This window comes from Cheilinus undulatus, linkage group 14, assembly GCF_018320785.1.
Source record: "Cheilinus undulatus linkage group 14, ASM1832078v1, whole genome shotgun sequence".
In the NCBI taxonomy this organism is placed as follows: Eukaryota; Metazoa; Chordata; class Actinopteri; order Labriformes; family Labridae; genus Cheilinus; species Cheilinus undulatus.
This window is the reverse complement of record NC_054878.1, coordinates 47,436,153-47,456,685: the sequence shown is the minus strand read 5'-3', so window position 1 is coordinate 47,456,685 and position 20,533 is coordinate 47,436,153. Positions and strand designations below refer to the sequence as shown.

General features: G+C 38.7%; 1 protein-coding gene across 2 annotated transcripts in view; it reads left to right on the top strand.

Annotated features, from left to right (window-relative positions):
• The window catches only part of LOC121521563 (serine/threonine-protein kinase D3-like), a 78,147-nt gene that overhangs the window by 27,936 nt on the left and 29,678 nt on the right, over positions 1–20,533 (top strand). For both annotated transcript variants that reach the window (XM_041805647.1, XM_041805646.1), the window contains exons 3-5: positions 6,313–6,451; positions 14,722–14,853; positions 17,235–17,392. In XM_041805647.1, coding sequence (XP_041661581.1) covers positions 6,313–6,451; positions 14,722–14,853; positions 17,235–17,392 — 429 coding nt within the window. The remainder of the gene's footprint in view (positions 1–6,312; positions 6,452–14,721; positions 14,854–17,234; positions 17,393–20,533) is intronic.

The window sequence follows — 20,533 nt, the reverse complement described above, 5'->3', positions numbered from 1 at the left end:
GTGTGAAACAAATCCATCTGGTGTGTCAGGTTAGAAACTCTGTCTAAATAAAGACGTTTTATTTAAGAGGACGCTCTGCTCCGGATTAAAGAGAGTTAATGAGACGGGTCAGAGATCAGCTGGCTGATGTGGATTATATGAAAATATATGTTTACAGCTTTATAACACCATTAGACTCAATATTCTCTCTTCTTCTAACTCCACTGTTCTGAAGGAGCCTTGACTGTAGCGCCACCTACAAACCAATTTCACTTGATGTCCAGCATCTACCATAATCTAACACATTTGTTCATTTATAGCATTTTAAACTGGGTGTTACATAAACCTGTCCATGATGGCTTCCTCTACAACACATCATAACGTTGTCCATGATGCATCAGAGCACTACTAAGCACTTAGGGGGTTTTTAATGCTTTATAACTATACTCAGAACTTATAACAGGAGTGTCTGTGATGAATTAACATACTTATAACATGTTTTAGTCAGGGATGAACAATTTGCAAAAATAATCTAATTACGATTTTTTTTTCCTAATATTGCAATTGTGATTTAATATGCAATTATCCTTAGGTTCCTCATCTGATGTATTTTTCTACAAATTCAAGCGATGAATCATTCTATATTTTAACCTTCGTTCAGTGGGGAACACTTGTCATACATTTAACCATTTAATTGCTAAATGGATCTACAGTTTTACTTGGTGGAGAAGGCTCTGCTCTAGAGATGCTCCCAAGCAGCTCTGACTTTCAGGAAGTGCATGGCTAGAAACCCCTTTAGGGATAGATCCATTTATGATAGTGTGTATTGAAAACAATGAAATTTTTCAGAAGCAATTACTCCATAGCAGCATGAATCTGAATATGAGGGTGTAACAAGCTTTAAGGAGGCGGCTGGGGTGGAGGGGGTTAAACTGGTCGCAGCTTCAGGTATGAATTTTGTGACCTAAAACTAAGCTTCAGCAATTTTAGATCAAATGAACTCATTATTTTTGCTCATTTTACAAATTTCATGTCAGCTTCTTCATTGAAGGGTATTATTATTTTTATGTCACTCGTTTTGATTAAGAAAAACACATAAAACACAAAAGGGAAGGTTTTTGTAAACCGGTACAAAAAATTGACACTTGAGTGTTTGCATAATTTGCTTAAAATCTCTGCTGCTGCAAAAATGGATTTATTAAACTGCTTTTTTGACACATTTCAGGTAATAGAAATAATGCAAGTTGTGTGATTTAATCTAATTTGGGATGAATTGCCCAACCCTAGTTTTAGTGTGCATATAGTTATAGATAAGGCGTTATGAAAACCCATGAGGTCTTAGTACTATGGTTACAGCATTATAGCTGTGTGATATTTCAGTATAAGTATGTTTTGAAATGTTTTATAGAGGTAGTTACCCTGTCCTCTTTCAAAAGGCCAATATAATGTGTAAGAAACTCTAAATTTACATGATATTTTAGATTCTCCCCATGATAAATGAATGACCTGCAAGGATAAAGGCTGTTAGATTATTTAACACTTTGATGCCTATTAATAGCATGCTTTAAAACAAAACAACCTCAGTTATTTAAATCAGGGGTTCCCAAACTTTTTAGCCCGTGACCCCCCAAGAAGCATCATGTTCAAAACTTGCATTTTAGGTAGTTCTTATAACTTTCACTTGCATTTCAGCAAAAATATTACATCATAACTACCTTTGATTTTAATTTGAACCAATTTTAACAATATTATTAAATTAATAAAATTTATGATTTTAATTCAGATGAAATTTCTTTTTGATTTATGGAAAGCATCCCGTGACCCCCCTTTACTGTCCTGACCCCCACTTTGGGAACGACTGACTTAAATGATTAAAAGGCCTTTAACACTAGAACTTTACCCAAGACTGTTCTTTAATTGTATCTTACTTGATGTGTTTACATTTTTAAAGACTGTCAGTCTTTGACTTTTCCTTAAAGTTTGTTAAATAGCACCTGGTGTCATAAAAATAAATTTTAGCCTAAACCCAAATTTTGTTCATGGACATTTATATCTAGAACTGCCATGCAGGTCAGATTTACCTCATAAGAAAGCCTTGATTATCCCACTGTTTTAGTTCACACCTGCAGTAAAAAGATGCTGCAATGGAAATACCGTCTCTCTGCTGCAGCAACGCCTAATCAGAAGTGGATAGATCAACCTTCAACATGGAGACAACAGAGAAAAAGACATTTACCATTGTTGTATGTCTAAAGGTAATCTCAGTGCTTTTAAATGAAGAAGAATCCGGTGATGAGGAAGTTTCGGGATTAGCTTTCAGTCCAAAGATGATTTTCTATGTGACGGATCATCTTCCAGCAGTGATCTAGTTTGCTATCTGTGGTTAAAAAGCTGTTCAATGTCAGTGGTTAGCTAACAGTCCTCGACCAGTGCCATTTCTGAAAATCAAGGCACTTCAATGACAGGTAAATTTGACCAGTTGGCTGTTTTAGGTATGTAGAGAACCACAGAGGTTCTTGTGTTAAATGACATTTGGAGCCTCTTACCGGCGTGAACCTGGTGTGTTGGTTATTTCCCTCGTAAATCTCTCTCTACTAATGCACCATCCCCTTAAAAACACACCACTGGCCGTGTAGTCACATGACAGGCAGCCAGGTGTCACAAGGTGTGCAGCCTGCCAGAATCCCTAAAGAGGAGGTAGTCACGTGTAGGGCTGCAGTAGTCAATTCTTTATGTAATTGAGTACTCGAATAAGAAATACGTCATTTTTCTGATCGAACACTTTTGCTTTATTCTGCAGCAACAATCCCAAACGAGAAAAGACAGGTCCGTTAAATGAACTGCTTGTATATTAAAATTGATATTCACAGATTCTCTAAAGCAGGGGATCTCAACTGAGGTGGACCCACCTTCTCCTTAAGAGAAGTCACAAACCAAATTTAAAAAAAAAGAATTGTCTTTTATTTCATGAATGTTGGTCAATGAGTATTCTTGGCTTCCATTACACCATGAGGTCAAAAGAACACTCCACAAAATGTTGATATTTGGACCCTACATGGAAAAAGTTATTGAACAAAGAGACGGGACAAAACAAGCATGTTCATTACAGAAGGGTTTGCATGCATACATCTTATTTATCTTTTTTTTTTCTTAATTTTTATACATTTTTTATTTTATTTTATTTATTTATTTATTTTTTGTTATGGTAACATGTATGTATTGTTCTGTCCTTTAAATGTGTTGTTTTGTATTGTTTTTATTCTCTGGACCTAGAGTCTGTAATAATATTGAATTGAATTATTTTACTCCGTTTCCAGAGATAGCATGGAAGTGTGGTAATTTTCTAAGAATTTCCTTGTTATGTTGGGTAAACCAGCTTCATTTACAACAAAAGGGAGATAAATAGGTAGAAATCTTAAGAAAAAATACTGACTTTTCCTCTGATTCACAGAAAAACATAACAAATATGGAATTACTGTATGTCCACTCAGGGCTTCCATAGGTTTTGTCAGTTTTTTCCCAGGCACAAATTCATGACCCACTAGAAAGAGCTTTGTGACCCACTTTTGGGTCCTGACCCACCAGTTGCGAACCCCTGCTCTAAAGAAAACATATTTAAGAAAGTGCAATGCAGTTCTGATGGACATTTACATTTATTACAGTTAAAGGAAATGGAGATAAATAATTAAATAAAAGTGTGCCATATTTGGGGTAACACTTTATTTCTTATGTTGTAGTTTGTTTTTATTTTTCCAATTTTCCGTTAAAGTAAAGGGACACTTCGTCATGTTAACTTGCTCTACGTCAGGCACGACTGTAATATTTTACATTCTAGATTAAAAGAGAGCAAAGCTCCATCATTCACACAGAGGTCTGTCAGTGTTTTCTTTTAATTTTTATAACCACATTTTCGATGTGAGTTGATCCATTGTGGATATAAACATTTTTCTGGACCTGGAGAACACATTTTAAGGGTTAAAGCTGCTTCAGTGACCTGTTGAATCCTGACTGTATGATGGTGACCTCTGACCTTTTTGCTTACTCTGTCTCAGTCTCTATATTTTCCTATTTGACTGGTATCTTATTATCAAAGTGTAGTCCCATTAAATGCTGCATGAGTCTGCAGTAGGGCTGAACGATTTGCAAAATAATCTAATTGCAATTTTTTTCCTGCAATATTGCGATTTGAAATGCAATTATTTAGGTTCCTCATTTTTTCTGTTGTTCAACAAACGTAAGCAAGAAATCATTCTATATATAACAAGTACAATATTAGACAAGTTAAACTAGGGCTAAATTTAGAATAGAAATATCTTACTGCAATTTTGGCTCATATAGCAAATTTGATATCAATTGCTTTATTGAAGGGGATGATAATTTCTCATATTCTCATTTTGATGAAGAAAAATAAATGCATGAGTACAGAAGGTAAGATTTTCATTTAAAAAAAATTAAAAGTATACTTGAAGGTTTGAAGGCTTTTCTGCTCATTTTGCCACTTTTTTTTGCCACTTTTGTCCTATTTTTGTCCGTTTTCGCCCTTTTTTCTCCCCACTTCACTGATTTAAGCTACCTTTTGTCATTAAATACCATTTTTCCTCCCCATTTTTGCCCATTTTCACCCATTTTTGTTGCTTTTTGAGCATTTTGCCATGTTTAACTTATTTCTATTGCTACTTCAAGCTGTTTTTGCCACTTTCACCACTTAAATTCTGGCTCTTGAAAAGGTATTTTTCAACATTTTGGCTCTTTGGTTGAGCAGGATTGAGTAACACTGGTATAAAGCATAAAAAAAGAAAAAAAGATTGTATAAAACTGGTATTTTGACACTTTTATGGTTAAAGAAATATTGCACTGTCTGCAATTTGAAAATTGCAGCATGCCATATTGCGATTTAATCTAATTTGTGATTTATTGCCCAGCCCTAGTCTGCAGGCTTTTGAAAAATAAGCTGTATCAAAGAAGAGAGGATGCTGAATTTTAAATAAATCATATTTAAGTGTATGCAATGCACACGCTGAAGAGAGAGGGAGAGAAAGCACCCATCAGGAGTTCAATTGTGAAGCCTGTCTGTGCTTTTTTTAGCTGACTGGTCAATCAGAGAAGTTTATAAAGAATCTGCAGACACAAACTGACCGCTGTCTCGTCATACAACCATAACTCTGAGACCACCTGTGCAGTCTCTTTACTCTCTGCAGAAAATGTTATCACTTTCATTGTAGCACTGCTGCAGCATTGGCATATCGCTGTATGGCCTGAGCTTATCTGACAGAGACTTTGTGGTTGCATGTGTGTGTAATGTGTGTGCATGTGTCTGTGTGTGCAAAAGAAGCTCACTAGGCCTTCCTATAGGGCAGGGTTCATCAAGTACATCTGCACAAGGGCCAGATTTAGTCTCAACAGAAACTCTGGGGGCGAGACTTTCAAATTCACAGAAATTAAATTAACATTTTGGTCTGATTGAAATATTACTGCAGTAGTATTTGTATTTTCCTTTAAACTACAGGACATTTTTAGTCATTACCAGTGAGATCTATCCCTATTATCTAGAATGCAGCAGGCCTGACAACAGGATTGGTCAGACCCCAGAAAATCCCAGAGAATGGGCCTTCCCTAATATTCTTTTAGCACCAATATTAACCCATTTTGACACTATTAACCCCTTTTTGATACTTTTTGCCTTTTTAACCCAATTTTTGCATGATTTTATCCCCTTTTAAACCACGTTTCCTGCATGTTTTATCCCCTTTGTGCCACTCTTTTATCCATTTTTGCCAATTTTTAACCCCTTTTATTACATTCTTTCAACCATTTTTGCAACTTTAAAACCATTTTTCCCACTTTTAACCCATTGTTGATACTTTTTGCCCCTTTTTGCCTCATTAACCCAATTTTTTAAAGATTTAAACCCCCTTTAAACCACTTTTTCTGCATGTTTTATACCCTTTATGTCACTCTATTATCAATTTTTGCCACTTTTTAACCCCTTTTCTGTACTTTCTTGCACTATTTTTTATCATTTATAACCAATTTTTGATACCTTTTGCCCCCTTTTTCCTCCATTACCATTTTTTTTGATGGATTTAAACCTCTTTTCACAACTTTTTCTCCAATGTTTGCAACACTTCTGCCAACCGTAACCATTTTTTAAATATGGACTAATTATGACTAATTCTGAATTTAATGATCTTTTGGGGGGGCCGGACTGGAAGCTTTGGGGGGCCTGATGTGGCCCCTGGGCCGCCAGTTGATGATCAGTGCTATAGAAGGTTTTTCTCCCTCTCTTCTGATTCACCATGAATCCCTGACCCCTCTTCTCCTCTTTCTCCTCAGTTCCCTGAATGTGGATTTTTTGGGATGTACGACAAGATCCTTCTCTTTCGCCATGACCTGAACTCTGACAACATCCTGCAGCGTCTGACCTCAGCAGACGAGATCCACGAAGGAGACCTGGTGGAGGTGGTTCTCTCTGGTAGGATGACTTTGTCCCTATAGTCTGCTTTAGCACGTTAGCTATCTTCTATCTGCTGAGCCTGAAGAATCAGAACTTCACTGTGATTCATGACTAAATTAGAGGAGGGATGATGCTGATATATCAACAATCCTATAAATGTTTTTACAATTCATCAAATAAAAGTTTATTATGCCACTCAAAACTAACTACATTTAAATATAGGCCTGTTAATATTAACGTGTTAACGCTCGTTAGTAAACTGGAAAGCTTAACGCATTAAAAAAATAACGCAGTTTAATCATATGACTAAGTTTGACCACAACTTCCTCCCGTAGTCCTCCTGCGCGGATTTTTACGTCCCTGGGGTGAAAAGGTAAAAGGCGGGTCAGACACAACCAGCGGTGATGAGTGAGGAGACAGACCCAGGTCTGCTTCACGGCAAATTTAGATTTAAAAAGCTGCTAAATGGAAGTCTGGATGAAACAAAAGTGGTGTGTACATACGATGAACTGTCTTTACACCGAAGCACAACCAGTCTGGAGTACCACCTCGAGGCAAAACACAGCTTTGCTAATGTTAGCAAAGACGCTAACAACAACATAGGATCAAGCCATGTCAGTAAATGTTACTAATGTTAGCAAAGATGCTAACAACAACATAGGATCAAGCCATGTCAGTAAATGTTACTAATGTTAGCAAAGATGCTAACAACAACATAGGATCAAGCCATGTCAGTAAATGTTACTAATGTTAGCAAAGACGCTAACAACAACACAGGGTCAAGCAATGATCGCTAATGTTACTAATGTTAGCAAAGATGCTTACAACAACATGGGATCCAGCCATGATAGCTAATGTTGCTAATGCTAGCAAAGACGCTAACAGCAACATAGGATCAAACCATGATAGTTAATGTTGCTAATGCTAGCAAAGATGCTAACAATAACATGGGATCAAGCCATGATAGCTAATGTTGCTAATGCTAGCAAAGATGCTAACAACAACACAGGATCAAGCCATGATAGCTAAAATGTTATAAATAATATGAAAAAAAAAAAATTAAAACACATTTTTTAGCTAAAAGCATTTTTCAAGGGCTCTACATAAAGTTAAAATAATGAAAATAAACACTTGATTATAAGAACGTTTAAAAATCTAAAAATTACTTTCACTAAAGAAAGGCTGTGATTAATCATGATTAATCATGATTAATCACAGCATAGGGATGTGATCAACTTGATTAATTTTTATATCCATTTAACAGCACTGTTTAAATATCATGGTTTAAAGCAGAAGTCTGTAAGACTTAACCTCTGGGAAACAAAAATACTTCACAAAATCTAATGAGAATCCTTCAGATAGAAGTTCAGAGATTTAAAGACCTATAACAGTCTACCTCTGCAGAGCCATGGATCGGGTTATATTCATTTATTTAACTTAGCTCATATCTATACATGTCTGATAATAACATGATCAGAGTTTATCGTTAGTATTATCTCAGCCTCCGTCTCTCTTGTTGATCTTCCTCTGGCTCAGAGCGGTGAGGTTTCCCTCGACGTGCCTCTCCTCCTGCTCGCTCTAACCCTGATTTTGTCATTTCCTGGATCTTGTTGACAAATTGGAGAGTAAAAACCAAACCTGACACCCTAACGGCTTAACACCCAGAGCAGAGCAGTAGCATCTTTAATTTAAACCAGAAGACTTCGCACCCTGAACCGCACTGACTCAAACTCACAACCACTTCCTCCTCCTGCTACAGCTGCAAAATCCTGCAGAGCTGAGCTCTTCTCTCTATCAGTAAATCTGCCTCTGTTTGTCTAAAGTGGAGGCATTTAACAGATGGATCAGAGAATGTGCTCAAGCATCTAACAAGCTTTAGTTAAAGTCGTCTTTCCTTTCAGAAACATCAGGTTTCAAAACCGCCTAACCCTGAAATAAGTCAAGACTTTGAAATGTTGCAGTGACAGTAAAAATAGGTCGATATCCCAGATGCAAGCATTAAATTAGCGGTGCCCAACAGAAGGATTGAGCCATGTGTTTCTTGTTTTCAGCCTTTGCTTAATCTCTTCCTGCTTTTTTATTTAGTTAAAAAGTTGGTTTTGGTTTCAACAAGACCAGGTTAAAACTTAGTATCTGACTGACCGCGTCTATCTGGGATGCCTGTAGAAAAGCCTGACTGAAGTGTGTGTTCTGGCAGAGTGATTGGTTTTTGGGGTGTGTAATTATGCTGTCTTTAATGTCTGTGGGTTGAGAATTGAAGGATCCTAAAAGTTTAAAGTCCTGTCGGCAGGAAACAGCTAACCTGACACACCAGATCCACTGAACATATTTGACATTCATCTGGGAAAGCTCCCATAGAAAGCATCTGGGAAGGGCAGGACTGTTCAGAAAATCTTCAGAAGGTGATAGGAGGAATGTCCTGTCCATCACATTCATGACGGGCCAATCAGAGTGCTACTCTTGTGCCGCTGCCTTAGATTGTTAACGGCGGACTTTCATGTGAACTTGTAAAATTGATGCCACATCCGCTCGGGAGACTTGCGAAAACATCCTCTCCTCCAAGATGAGCTTTCAGTCTGACTGGTTGCACTTGTTTTAAAAAGAAATGTGTTCCAGATCTAATTAAACTGCTGCTTTCCTACATCTGAGCTAACGGCTACCGCTGCAGCAGGTCCTGGATAGTCCAGGAAACCATAACAATCATAAACCCATGCTGAAACAGAGCGAGAGTAAAGCCGGGTGTACACTGTGCGATTTCAAGCCAACCATACGACAGTCGAGGCTGAATGTCATCTCATACTGTACCACTGAATTTACAACGAGTTTACGACGCATGAGCATCGCGAACGAGTTGTGTGCTCAAACTGTACAATCTGACGGTCGTGTACGACCTGAGTGCTCACTCTGTGCGAATGAAGTCAGGACGGACTGTGACAGAAACCCCCAGTTTCCTTTTTAAAAAGTCTCACACACTGAGGGTGAAGTGTTTCCGGTCATATTCTCTCTCTCTTCCTCGCCCTCTCCTGCTATCTCTCTTTATTCCACACACAAACAGCATCACCTCTATGTCAGCTGCAGGCCCGCGGGTAGGGATATTTCCTGCCTGTTATTTCTTTAACAAAGCTGGCGTGCATCAGAAAGTCATCCTAGCCCTTGTCAGACATCCTCCTAGGAGCAGGTTGTAGTCGGGCTGTTGTCGGCTGTCGTACCCCCCTGTACACAGCATGACAAACGATGCCCGATTTGACTGAAAGTCAGCCTGACTTCAGGGTGAGTCGTGCGACTCAAAATTCGTGGCTGAATCGGAGGAAAATCGCAGTATACAGCCGGCTTAAAGCAAAAACACCTCTTCAGTCACATAAAGCTTTCAGTGTTGCTCTCTGGGCTTATTTTAAAACCCTCTATGGTGCGCAATATGATGCCAGGTGGAAAAAAAATATTTCTGGTGTTTTAATGTCATAAAATTGACTAAATAACTATAATTTTAAAAAATCCAAAAATAAGTTTTTGATGTACTTTATGGGTTGTGTTGCCTCAAGGCAACACTGCATCCCAATGGTAAGGAATGAAAAAGGAGTGATATTGTTTAAAATTTGAGTAACATGTAGAGCCCGGCCGATTCATCAGCGGGCCGATTAATCGGCCGATTATAGCATTTCACAGATTAATCAATATTGGTCAAAATGTAGCCGATATATTAACGTTTTTTTTGCGGGGATTGTCTCTGCTCCTGTCACTCTGTGTTGCCAACTTACCAACTTTGTCGCTATATTTAGCGAGTTTTCAGACCCCTCTGGCGACTTTTTTTAAAAAAAAAGCAACTAGCGACAAATCTAGCGACTTTTTCTGGTGTTACTGGAGAGTTTTGGAGACTTTGATGTGAAAGCATGTATCGTTGTTGTCCTTCTCACTGAGCAGCGCTGCTGCCGTGTGCCTCTCCCCGTCCCTAAGCACTCACAGGCAGCCCCGTCCTCGCGCTGTTCGACTGCAGCAGAGTAGAGGACTAACGCCCGTCTCAGACTGGGATCGTGTTTTGCTGCTTGTGAGTGTCAGCTCCGGTTCCTGCCGGTGCGGCTTTCACACAGGGGCGGGAGTTTTCTGCATGTCAGCCGCATCTCCCTGCTCTCAAAGCCCCGTCCTTATTCATTAGTTTTACCTTAGTAAACACCGCTAAAAGCTACTTGATTGAGTGTACAGAGGAAGTGTGTCGGGAACTTTTCAAAATAAAAGCATTCTGTACAAGTGAACGGAGTTTCTTTATAGAAATGCTAAACCGGGCTTTTACTTTGAAAAGCACAAACCAGAAAAGCCTTCATACGGTGTTAATCCTTCCTGTGACATATTCTACCAGTGTGGAAACAGAAAGTTTCACTAAGGGTGCTTCTCCTTTTCATATTTTGGTATGCTTCCTTCCTCTGTTCGCGTCCTTTCCTTGCGTCTTAGCTCCACCCAGTGAGGAATTGAAAGAGAGATGCGAGGAAGAGACAGGAGGAGAGAGGAGGCACAACTTCGAGAATGAGAAGTCCTTCACCTCACAGCGTCAGTCTGACAGCGACGTCAGGTACTGATGATGGGCTGATCAGCTGATTCACCCTCATAGCCCAAACATTAGCAGACCTGTATTTAAAATCATTTTGAAAAAAACTTTTATGATGACTCACAATCAAAATGGCTCAAAAAACAATTGCAATAAAATAGGGGTGCACGATAACTATCGGGCCAATAGTTATTGGGTCGACAACAGGAAATTATTACGTCATACTTATCGGTCTGATAACATGACGACGAGTCCCGATAACATATATTTTTGTCAGCACGGCCGTGCTGGCGTTTGTTTTCTTTCTCAGGGGACTACACATTCCGAAACAGCAGGTGGCGCCGCAGTACACGACCCACTGTTAAAGCACCAGCGAAGAAGAGGAAGCAGCAGCCCCTGTGCTAAAATGCTAACAACACGGTGGCGTTGTTCAGTATTTACGGGGAGGATAACACGACCATGTGTGTAGAATTTGCCCTGCAAACGTCGCAAAGAGTACAAAGAAGTCCTCAACGGATCTTATAAGTCACATATAGTCATTATTCCTAACGACATTAAAACGAAGCACCAGCAGCCACTAGCCTCAGCCGCAGGCATCAGGACCGAGTCAGCGGAGCTCTGATCCTAAGCAGGCATTGAAAACTGCAGAAAGCTTGCCAGAGCCAAAAGGCGCAACGTTATAATAACAAAATCAGTCTGACAGTCTCCTGATCCATCGCTGCTTTCACAGACGTGTACCTGCCTGCTCTGTTTGACGTGGTTTCATTCAGTTAGACCACGGTGGACTTCACATTCTTAACCTCTCTCTGATATGACTCATGTCAGTGCATATTTTTAATCTTCATGTAAAACATCAGCTCGCTTTAATTCTGGCTGAAGCAAAAAAAAAAAAAAAAAAAAAACAGACCCCCAAATATCTCCATTTGTGAAGCATAACAGCCTGTTATCATTTGGTTGTATGGGGGGAAAACCTGTGTCAGTTGTTTGTGTATGTTGTACTTGGTACACAAATGTTTAACTAAAAAAAGTTAACTATAATAACAGTTATGACGTCAGAATAGTTCTTTGTTTTTTGAAAAACACGAGTGATATTAGTTAAAATTAGTTATAAATATCTTTGCTCACTACATACTAACCCCTTCTTACCCCCAGATGTGCATAAACACATCAAATAAACTTATTTTGTTAAATCAACAATTAAAAAAAATATATCGGTTATTATCTGTTATCGGCCATCAGGAGTAGGAAATCATCGGTGGCTCTCTTCCACATAACCTGTAATCTGATCCACCACAGAGCTCTGTGAGTTTGTTGATTTTTTTCAGTTAAATAGGAACAATACACAAACTTCTGCCTTAGTGAGGCCTATATTCTGTAAGATCATATCATCCTGTATAAAGTTAAAACATAAACACATCTCTTATTTAATCTACCTTTGTTTAAGGGTTTTATTTCAAGAAAATAAGTGCTGTAATAATATAAACAGTCATGAACCGTGCAGAGGTGCAGCTTTTTAGGCAGATGCTGTGCCTCCAAACCAATCACGTTGCACCTTTGGTAAAAAGACTTACGTGGAGGATACACCAGTGCTTCCTCGCTCAGCGCTCCTCCAGGAGCTGTTTCCTTCCTCCATCCTCGCCTCCTCCAGGTGCATTTAAGGAATTGGAAGATCCTTCATCATGGCGGAGGAGGACGATTTCCGGGTTAGCCAAGGAGAAAAGGAGGCGAGGATGGACCAAACTTTGTAACAAGAAGCACCCTCATAGTAGATCTTTAGAGAACAACTTTATAAAACAGGCGCATTTAAGCTTGTGGCCTTCCTCAGGGTTATCAAGAAACACAATGTAAACATATTCTGTGTGCATATTTGCCACAACAATGTAAATATGGCTCTCCATTTATCATTTTCCTTTCTAATAAGGTCCACAGCCACAGTATAAGACTATTATACAGCATTTTAATGTCATCTAAGTTGCATCTTTGTGAAACAAACAATGATAAATGCAACTGGTTATTCACATGTCCACATCTGTGTTCATGTACAGTATATATCCTGTGTATATCAATGTTCTTATTTCATATATCGGTCAAAATATCGGTTATTGGCCAATATATCGGATATCGGCTTTTTTAGGTTCCAAAAATCCCATATCAGTCGGGCTCTAGTAACATGTCTTCATCACTATTTATTCCTAATTCATCCTCACTACCATCAGCTGGGGGGGCTAGTTCTCCCCTTTTCTTCTTGAAAGAGCCGTAAAATGATGCAACGTCCATTCTGTAAACAATACATTCATTCATTCATTCGACCTTATTCATTCAATTATGTTAAATGTACAATTAAAAAACATAAGAAATGCAGCAATAACATGTTTTATATTTAAACAGTTACAAATGAGTAAAATTGTCATAATCACAGATTTATACCTAAACATACAATGCAAAATGCAATAGTGTTGTTGTGAATCCAGAACTGTACAGTGGGGGCAGTTTTCCATTATGGTGCAGTGTTGCCTTAAAGGAAACATGTATTTTAGCCATTTTCTATGTTTTATTTATCAAAGAAATGAATTTAACAACTAGAAATTAAACTTTACTCACCTATAATTATGTATCCATTTTTTCCAGCCTCAAAAATATCAGGAAAATATGTTTTCTTGCAGTTGTTTTGCAGAGAAATGACCGTGTATTCTGTGAGATTGTCTGCACAAAAGGGATTCAAGATGGCTTCTGGAGAGTCATGTGACAAATTGGAGAACTGTTATTGGTCACTTGAGGGCTTGGCATTTTTCAAAAGTGTTCTATCACACTTAGGAATGTATTATGTGAGTGCACAAGGTAAAAAAAAAAGTGGTGTGTTGCCTACAGGCAACACTACACCATAAGACATGTCCATTTCTATCCAAACTGCTGCTGTGGCTAAGGCCGAGCTAATCGCTCCTCTAGCAGCCATTGTGTACAAGCATTCACACAAGAAGGTTCCCATTCGCTGCAGCTATCACACACTCATGCTGAAGCAGGTCAGCAGAAGAGTGAAAACATTTTTCCCAACATGAAAAGCTTTTCAGGTTGTTTTATTCTTTATTTCATACAGGAACATGATCCTAGCTAAAGCTATATCCAAGGTAATCTCTTCAGTAGAGGCAGCCATTGCCATCGGCTTTCAGTACAACAAACCCCGCCCACAACGCAACTCTGTATGTATGGCTCTGGAAGTATCATCACTCAGTCAGACACATACAGAGCCATGTGTAGAGCTGACCTCAGCCATCAGTTAATTAAAGAAACCCAGATGGTATGAACTGTAAAAAGACAATCACAGAGCTGTTTGTCCGGATGCAGTCCTGTACATGCACAAGTAAGGTTTTCTGATTATACTGATTTCTCTGAATGTTCCAGAACATTTAGGATTCTTTGTCTGTTGAAAATGTTCAGTAATAGCTGTCAGTGTGTGAATAACTACCTCATATGACACTGACTTTGAGGCAGCTGTAACAGAGGTCATGAATGACTTTATAGAGTAGATATAATCGGTCCTGTTTCTGATAATGATGCTGAGGTTTCTGGGTCTTACAGAAGGCTCCTTGTTTCAGTATGGCTTGTATTTAACACATGATCCACAGCTTTAATCATGTTTTTCTTTCTTGCATTGGCTCTTAAACATAACTGATAAAGCGGCAGTGTTTCTTTTAGAGCATTAGCAGTATTTTAACAGTTCCAGTCCATTTCTGACCTCTCATATCCATTTCAGCTCTGGCCACAGCTGAGGACTTCCAGATCCGACCTCACACGCTCTACGTTCACTCCTACAAGGCGCCGGCCTTCTGTGACGACTGCGGGGAGATGCTGTGGGGGCTCGTCAGACAAGGCCTCAAATGTGAAGGTAAGGATGTGGTTTCACAGTGGTTTCATCTTCAGGGGTTATTTAAGGTCATGTGAAGGTGAGGCTGTGCTGCTGCAGCGTGCACCTAAAGTCAAGGACATGGAACCGGGCTGTGGGAGTTATGTTAGATCAGATTATCCATGTGGAGATGATTTGAATAGCATGTGGCCATCTGAATGGTCTGTGAGCATCATAGAAAGGACAGTTTCCACAGTTTTAGCACGCTTAAATCAGGATGTGAGGGTCGATTGTGAATGCATGCCCTCACTTTAGATTTTGTTGCTTCTGAAAAGCCATTCAGTCTAATGCTGAAAAATGAAAGGTTTGTAAGGATGCAACTCTAGAAAAAGATGGTTTAAAGCAGGGGGGTCAAACTCAAGGCCTGGGGGCCAAATCCGGCCCCCAAGAACATTTCATATTTTTATTGTAACTGGCCCACTGGTATGATGTCTGAAGATTTCCTCCAGCATAAAAGTAAAATCATAACCTTGGTGATTAAGAATATCCTTGGTATGTCATAAAAATCTGAAAAGGGTAAATTACTTTGATAAAAAGTCAGAAATATGAGAAAAGACATTGATTTGTGTTTTCAATGTCAGATTTTCTATTTTGCATGGTCACAATTCTGACTTAAATTGAGGACTTTGACATTTTATTTCATATTTTCACTTTTTCAATTCACAATTTAAAATGTTAAGTCATATTTTTACCTTTTAAACTCATCATTTTGAATTTGTTCTCTTTATTTACCTCATGATTTTGATTTTTTTCTCATTTTATAATATTTGAAACTTGTGATTTTCATTTTTTTTTCTTATATTTTGCCCTTTAAAATCATGTTTTTTCTGCACATATTTTGACCTTTTAAACTCACGATTAGCATTATTATTGTATTATGTCCATTTAATAGCAGGATATTGAATCTTAAGTCATAATTTAACCTTTTAAAGTCATGATTTTCTTTTTTTCTCATATTTTGCCCTTTAAAATCATGATTTAGAATTTTTGTCAAATTTTGACCTTTTAAACTCATGATTTAGAATTTTTTTGCTCATATTTTGCCTTTTAAACTCATGATTTTTATTTTTTTACTCATATTTTGACCTTTTAAACTCATGATTTTTATTTTTTTGCTCATATTTTGCCCTTTAAAATCATGATTTAGAATTTTTCTTGTCATATTTTGACCTTTTAAACTCATGATTTAGATTTTTTTGGTCATATTTTGACCTTTTAAACTCATGATTTTTAATTTTTTACTCATATTTTGACCTTTTAAACGCATGATTTTTAATTTTATGCTCATATTTTGACCTTTTAAACCAGATTTGGATTTTTTATTGTATTATGTCCTTTTAATAACAGGATATTGAATCTTAAGTCATATTTCAACATTTTAAACTCATAATTTTGGTTTTCAATCTCATGTATTTGCCTTTTAAAATCATTATTTTGCCTTTTTATGTCAGATTTTGAGCCTTTAAGCTTATCATTTTGACTTTAATAATCTCAATATCATTCATCCTCAGAGCGAAGTTTTTTCTACTTGTAAAATGAGGTTGACAATTTAAGGTAAAATGTTGACTCTGTTTGGCCCTCTTGCACCTAAATTCAGATTCTGGCCCCTGCTTTGATTGAGTTTGACACCCCTGGTTTAAAGAATCGTCTTCTGTTGGTTTCTATGAGGGAATATGTGCAGGATAAAGTATCCCATGTATCGGATCAGAGCTGATAGGCATTTTTTAACTGATGGGAGATCAGCAAATTGATCTGATTACCAGCCGTAAATGGGGATCAATTTCCAGAAACGCGGGAGTAAGACAACAAAGCAGAGGTAGCCATGTTAGCAATCCAGTGGCTAAAATGTCAGCGGTATGGAAATACTTCCACAAGATCAACAAGAACAGTGGAGCTACTCATAACCAAGTCCTTTTTTTTTTATTTTATTTCTGTTTTTAGGGCGTTTTCTGTTTTTGTGAGCTATGGTCTTGAACTTAAGATCAGCTGATGAACAGCCCATTTCAGTTTCATTGTTGTTTTCAATAATTTGCTTACTCACACTTTTTTTTGTTTTGTCTCACTCCCATTTCTTCTTTTTGCATTTAAAGCTCTACTTCTTAAGATCCAACAGTGCAAAATGCAAATTCTTTCAATTTTTCAACTGGTCTTAAAATTTTGATCAGGAGTGTATATGCTGCAGTAATGTCACTGAAATTTTAAAGAAAGTTATGGGACTATAAAGACAAAAGAAAAACTAATAGGAAACTAAAATTGAGGATTTTTGTTTATTAAAGACAATAAACATTAATGTCAAGTAATTTATTATAGCACTAGTTTGACTCCAGAGTTTCCAAATGACTCTCAACACATCTCTTCTTCAGGATGTGGACTCAACTACCACAAACGATGTGCGTTCAAGATCCCCAACAACTGCACCGGAGTCAGGAAGAGACGACTGTCCAACGTGTCCCTGCCGGGCGCCATCATGTCTGTCGCTCGCCCTCCTTCGACGGAGTTCACCCCAGCACCACAGGAGGAGGTGGGTTTGTTACAGTCTCTCACTCCAGTTCATCAAACCCTGATCAATAATATCTTTGAATTCAGATCTATAGAGGAGCTCGTGTCCCTTCCTACTGAGTACTGATTGATTTCTGCATTGATAAAATGCGTCAGTGTCAGAAATACGAGGACCTGGGTTTGAACCATTGTGTGAAGATTAAATATCTCCCTTTGTGCCGGTTTCCTCTCCTCGCTCCAGTTTCCTCCACACCGTTCAAACATGTGTCGCTGCAGAGAACTGGACACTCTAAATTGCCTGAAGGTGTAATTGTGATTGTGAGTGATTGTTTTGTCTACACTGTAAGTGTGTCAGAGTGTTCCCTCCTCACTGAATGTTCTGATAGGATTGGCAAGGCACCCATGAAAGGATTAATCATTTAGAGAACGGATGAATCATGGTCTGGAAGAGAGAAAAAAATGAAATAAAATCATCTGTGGTGCAGCAGCTGGAAGACCAAAACTATAATACTGACACGGACACAAAACGATCCCAGTCTGAACCAGAGGAAGATCTATTACTGCCTTTCTGAGACTCTAACCTTTACTGTGAGTTAGACAGACTTCTTTTAAAGCTGCATTTCCAAGTTCCAAAAAAGTTGGGTCGCATATCAGCTGTTGAAACTGAGACATTTTATAGGGATGCATGATATTATCGGTCTGGTATCGGCAGATATTAGCTTATAAAGGCAAATATCAGTATCGACAGATATCAAAATTTCTGCCAATATTTACATCCGATATTTGCCTGCGTATTTCAGCATATATTGACTGTAAATTTTGTCCTTATATATACTGATAAATTAGTGGACTTTTAGTCAGAACCAACAGACCTATGTCAGATGAGGTCTTTTTCTTTATTTATCTTCATTCTTTAAACTTGAAAGTGTTTTTTAAGAATTAAAAGTTGTTTCCTTGGTCATCCTGTCCAAAAGGACTGACATTTTTTGTCCGAAAAGGGTATTTAAATTTTGGTACCGATATCACTATCAGCTTAAATGAATGTGTAAATATCGGCATATCAAATACCGGCAAAAATCCAATATGGTACATCCCTACATTTGACCATTTCAGGAAAAATATTATCTCATTCTGAAATTGATAGCAGCAACACATCTCCAAAAACAGTCCTGGGTCTTCTTCCTTTTCTGATGCACCAAATGTTTTCTGTTGGTGAAAGGTCTAGACTGCAGGCAGACCAGTTTAGGACCCGGTTTCTTCTCCTGTGAAGCCATGCTGTTGTGATGGATGTGGCATGTGGTTTAGCATCGTTGGGCTGACAGAGGCGTTGTCTGGATGGGAGCATATGTTGCTCTAAAAGCTCTCTCTACTGTTCAGCATTGATAGTTCCTTTCCAGATGTTAGAGCTGCCCACGCCATCGGCACTAATGCAACCCCATACCATCAGAGATGCAGGCTTTAGACCTGAGCCAGGAGAACCAGCTGGATGCTCCCTCTCCTCTTTAGTCCACAGGACACGGCATCTGTGCTTTCCTCTGACCACAGAACAGTTTTCCATGTTTCCTCAGTCCATGTTAAATGAGCTTTGGTCCAGAGAAGACGGCGTTGTTTCTGGATCCTGTTCACATATGGCTTCTTCTCTCCACGATCCAGGTTTAATTGTCATTTGTGGATGGCACGTCCCAACATTTTTGAGATGTGTCACTGCCACCAAAACTAAATGAGCTAATATTTTTCATGAAATGGTAAAATGTTTCAGGTTCAACATCTGACATGTTTATCACCTCAGTCAAATCTGGGTTTATGAGATGTGGCAATCGTTAACTTCTGTTTTTATTTACATTCGAGACAGCGACCCAACTTTTTTGGAACTGAGGTTGTATTTCCAGAAACACAGCTGTCAGAAAAGTGAACAGGCACTCTAGCTCTATTCTACTTTTTTTCGTCCCACTATAACCACATGTTCACATCCAGGACTCAGACTGACCCCGGACTTAAACGCATGTTCGGGTTGTTCTGACCTCCTCGCCTTAGGGCGATTCAGGAAAAGCAGTGACAGGAACTTTGAGTAGTTCAAAGAGTGGAGATACACGATGGGGTTTGGCTAGGAGACGTCAGAGACGACGATGAATGAAAACTCTCTTTGCATGCCGGCAGATCTACGATGTGCAACCAGTGAGCCATTTTCAGCAGCTATTTACACCCTCTCTCCCTCTCTCTCTCTCTCTCTCTCTCTCACTCTCACTCTCCCTCGCTCTCTCCCTCTCCCTCGCTCTCTCCGATGCCTGGAGGCTAACCACTGGATTTTCCATCCTGTTCACAAACCATTGAACAATGCGAGGCTCATTCAGAGTTCCATGCTAACTGGAACAAACACACTGCTGTCAGCTCCCTCCCTCACACAAACTTGAATATAATGAACCGTCCCGGGACATCCTAGGAAGTCCAGATTCACTGATGATGAAATGATTAAATGTGGTTCAGAGTTCAAATCCCAGCTAGTGCTCAGTGGGTCTTGGGAACTGCCGCTGTGTTTCTCAGTGACCCACACCTACTCTGTCTGTGTTCCGCCACTCTAATTGGCCCTTAATGAATGTGACAGATAGAACATTAGTCCATCACCCTCCCAAACACCGTCTATGGCAGCGTTACTCAACCCTGTTCAACTGAAGAACCAAATTGTTGAAAAAATGCCTTTGGAAGAGCCACAATCTAAATGGTTAAAGTGGCATTAAAAGCTAGAAAAGCCCTCGGAGAGCGCAGACCTCCACCATTAGCCCTATCTCCCAATAGTACAGAATCCTTTAAAAAATTCCTGGATCCAGACGGTGATCTGGATCACTCCCAAAATCTAATCAGTTCTTCCTTATGCCATTTGTGACATTTCCTGAAAATTTCATCAAAATCCATCCAGAACTTTTTGAGTTATGTTGCTAACAAACAAACTAACAAACCCTACCGATCACATAACCTCCTTGGTGGAGGTAGTAAGTAAAAGGTGGCAAATATGGTCAAAAGGGGCAAAAAGGAGGGGGAAAGGGGCAAAATAGGCATAAAGTGGAGAAAACTGGATGAAAAGTGGCAAAAATGGGTAAAAAAATCACAAAATTTAAGTAACAGGTGGTCAAAAAGCTGCAAAAAATGAGCGAAAAGTGACTAAAAT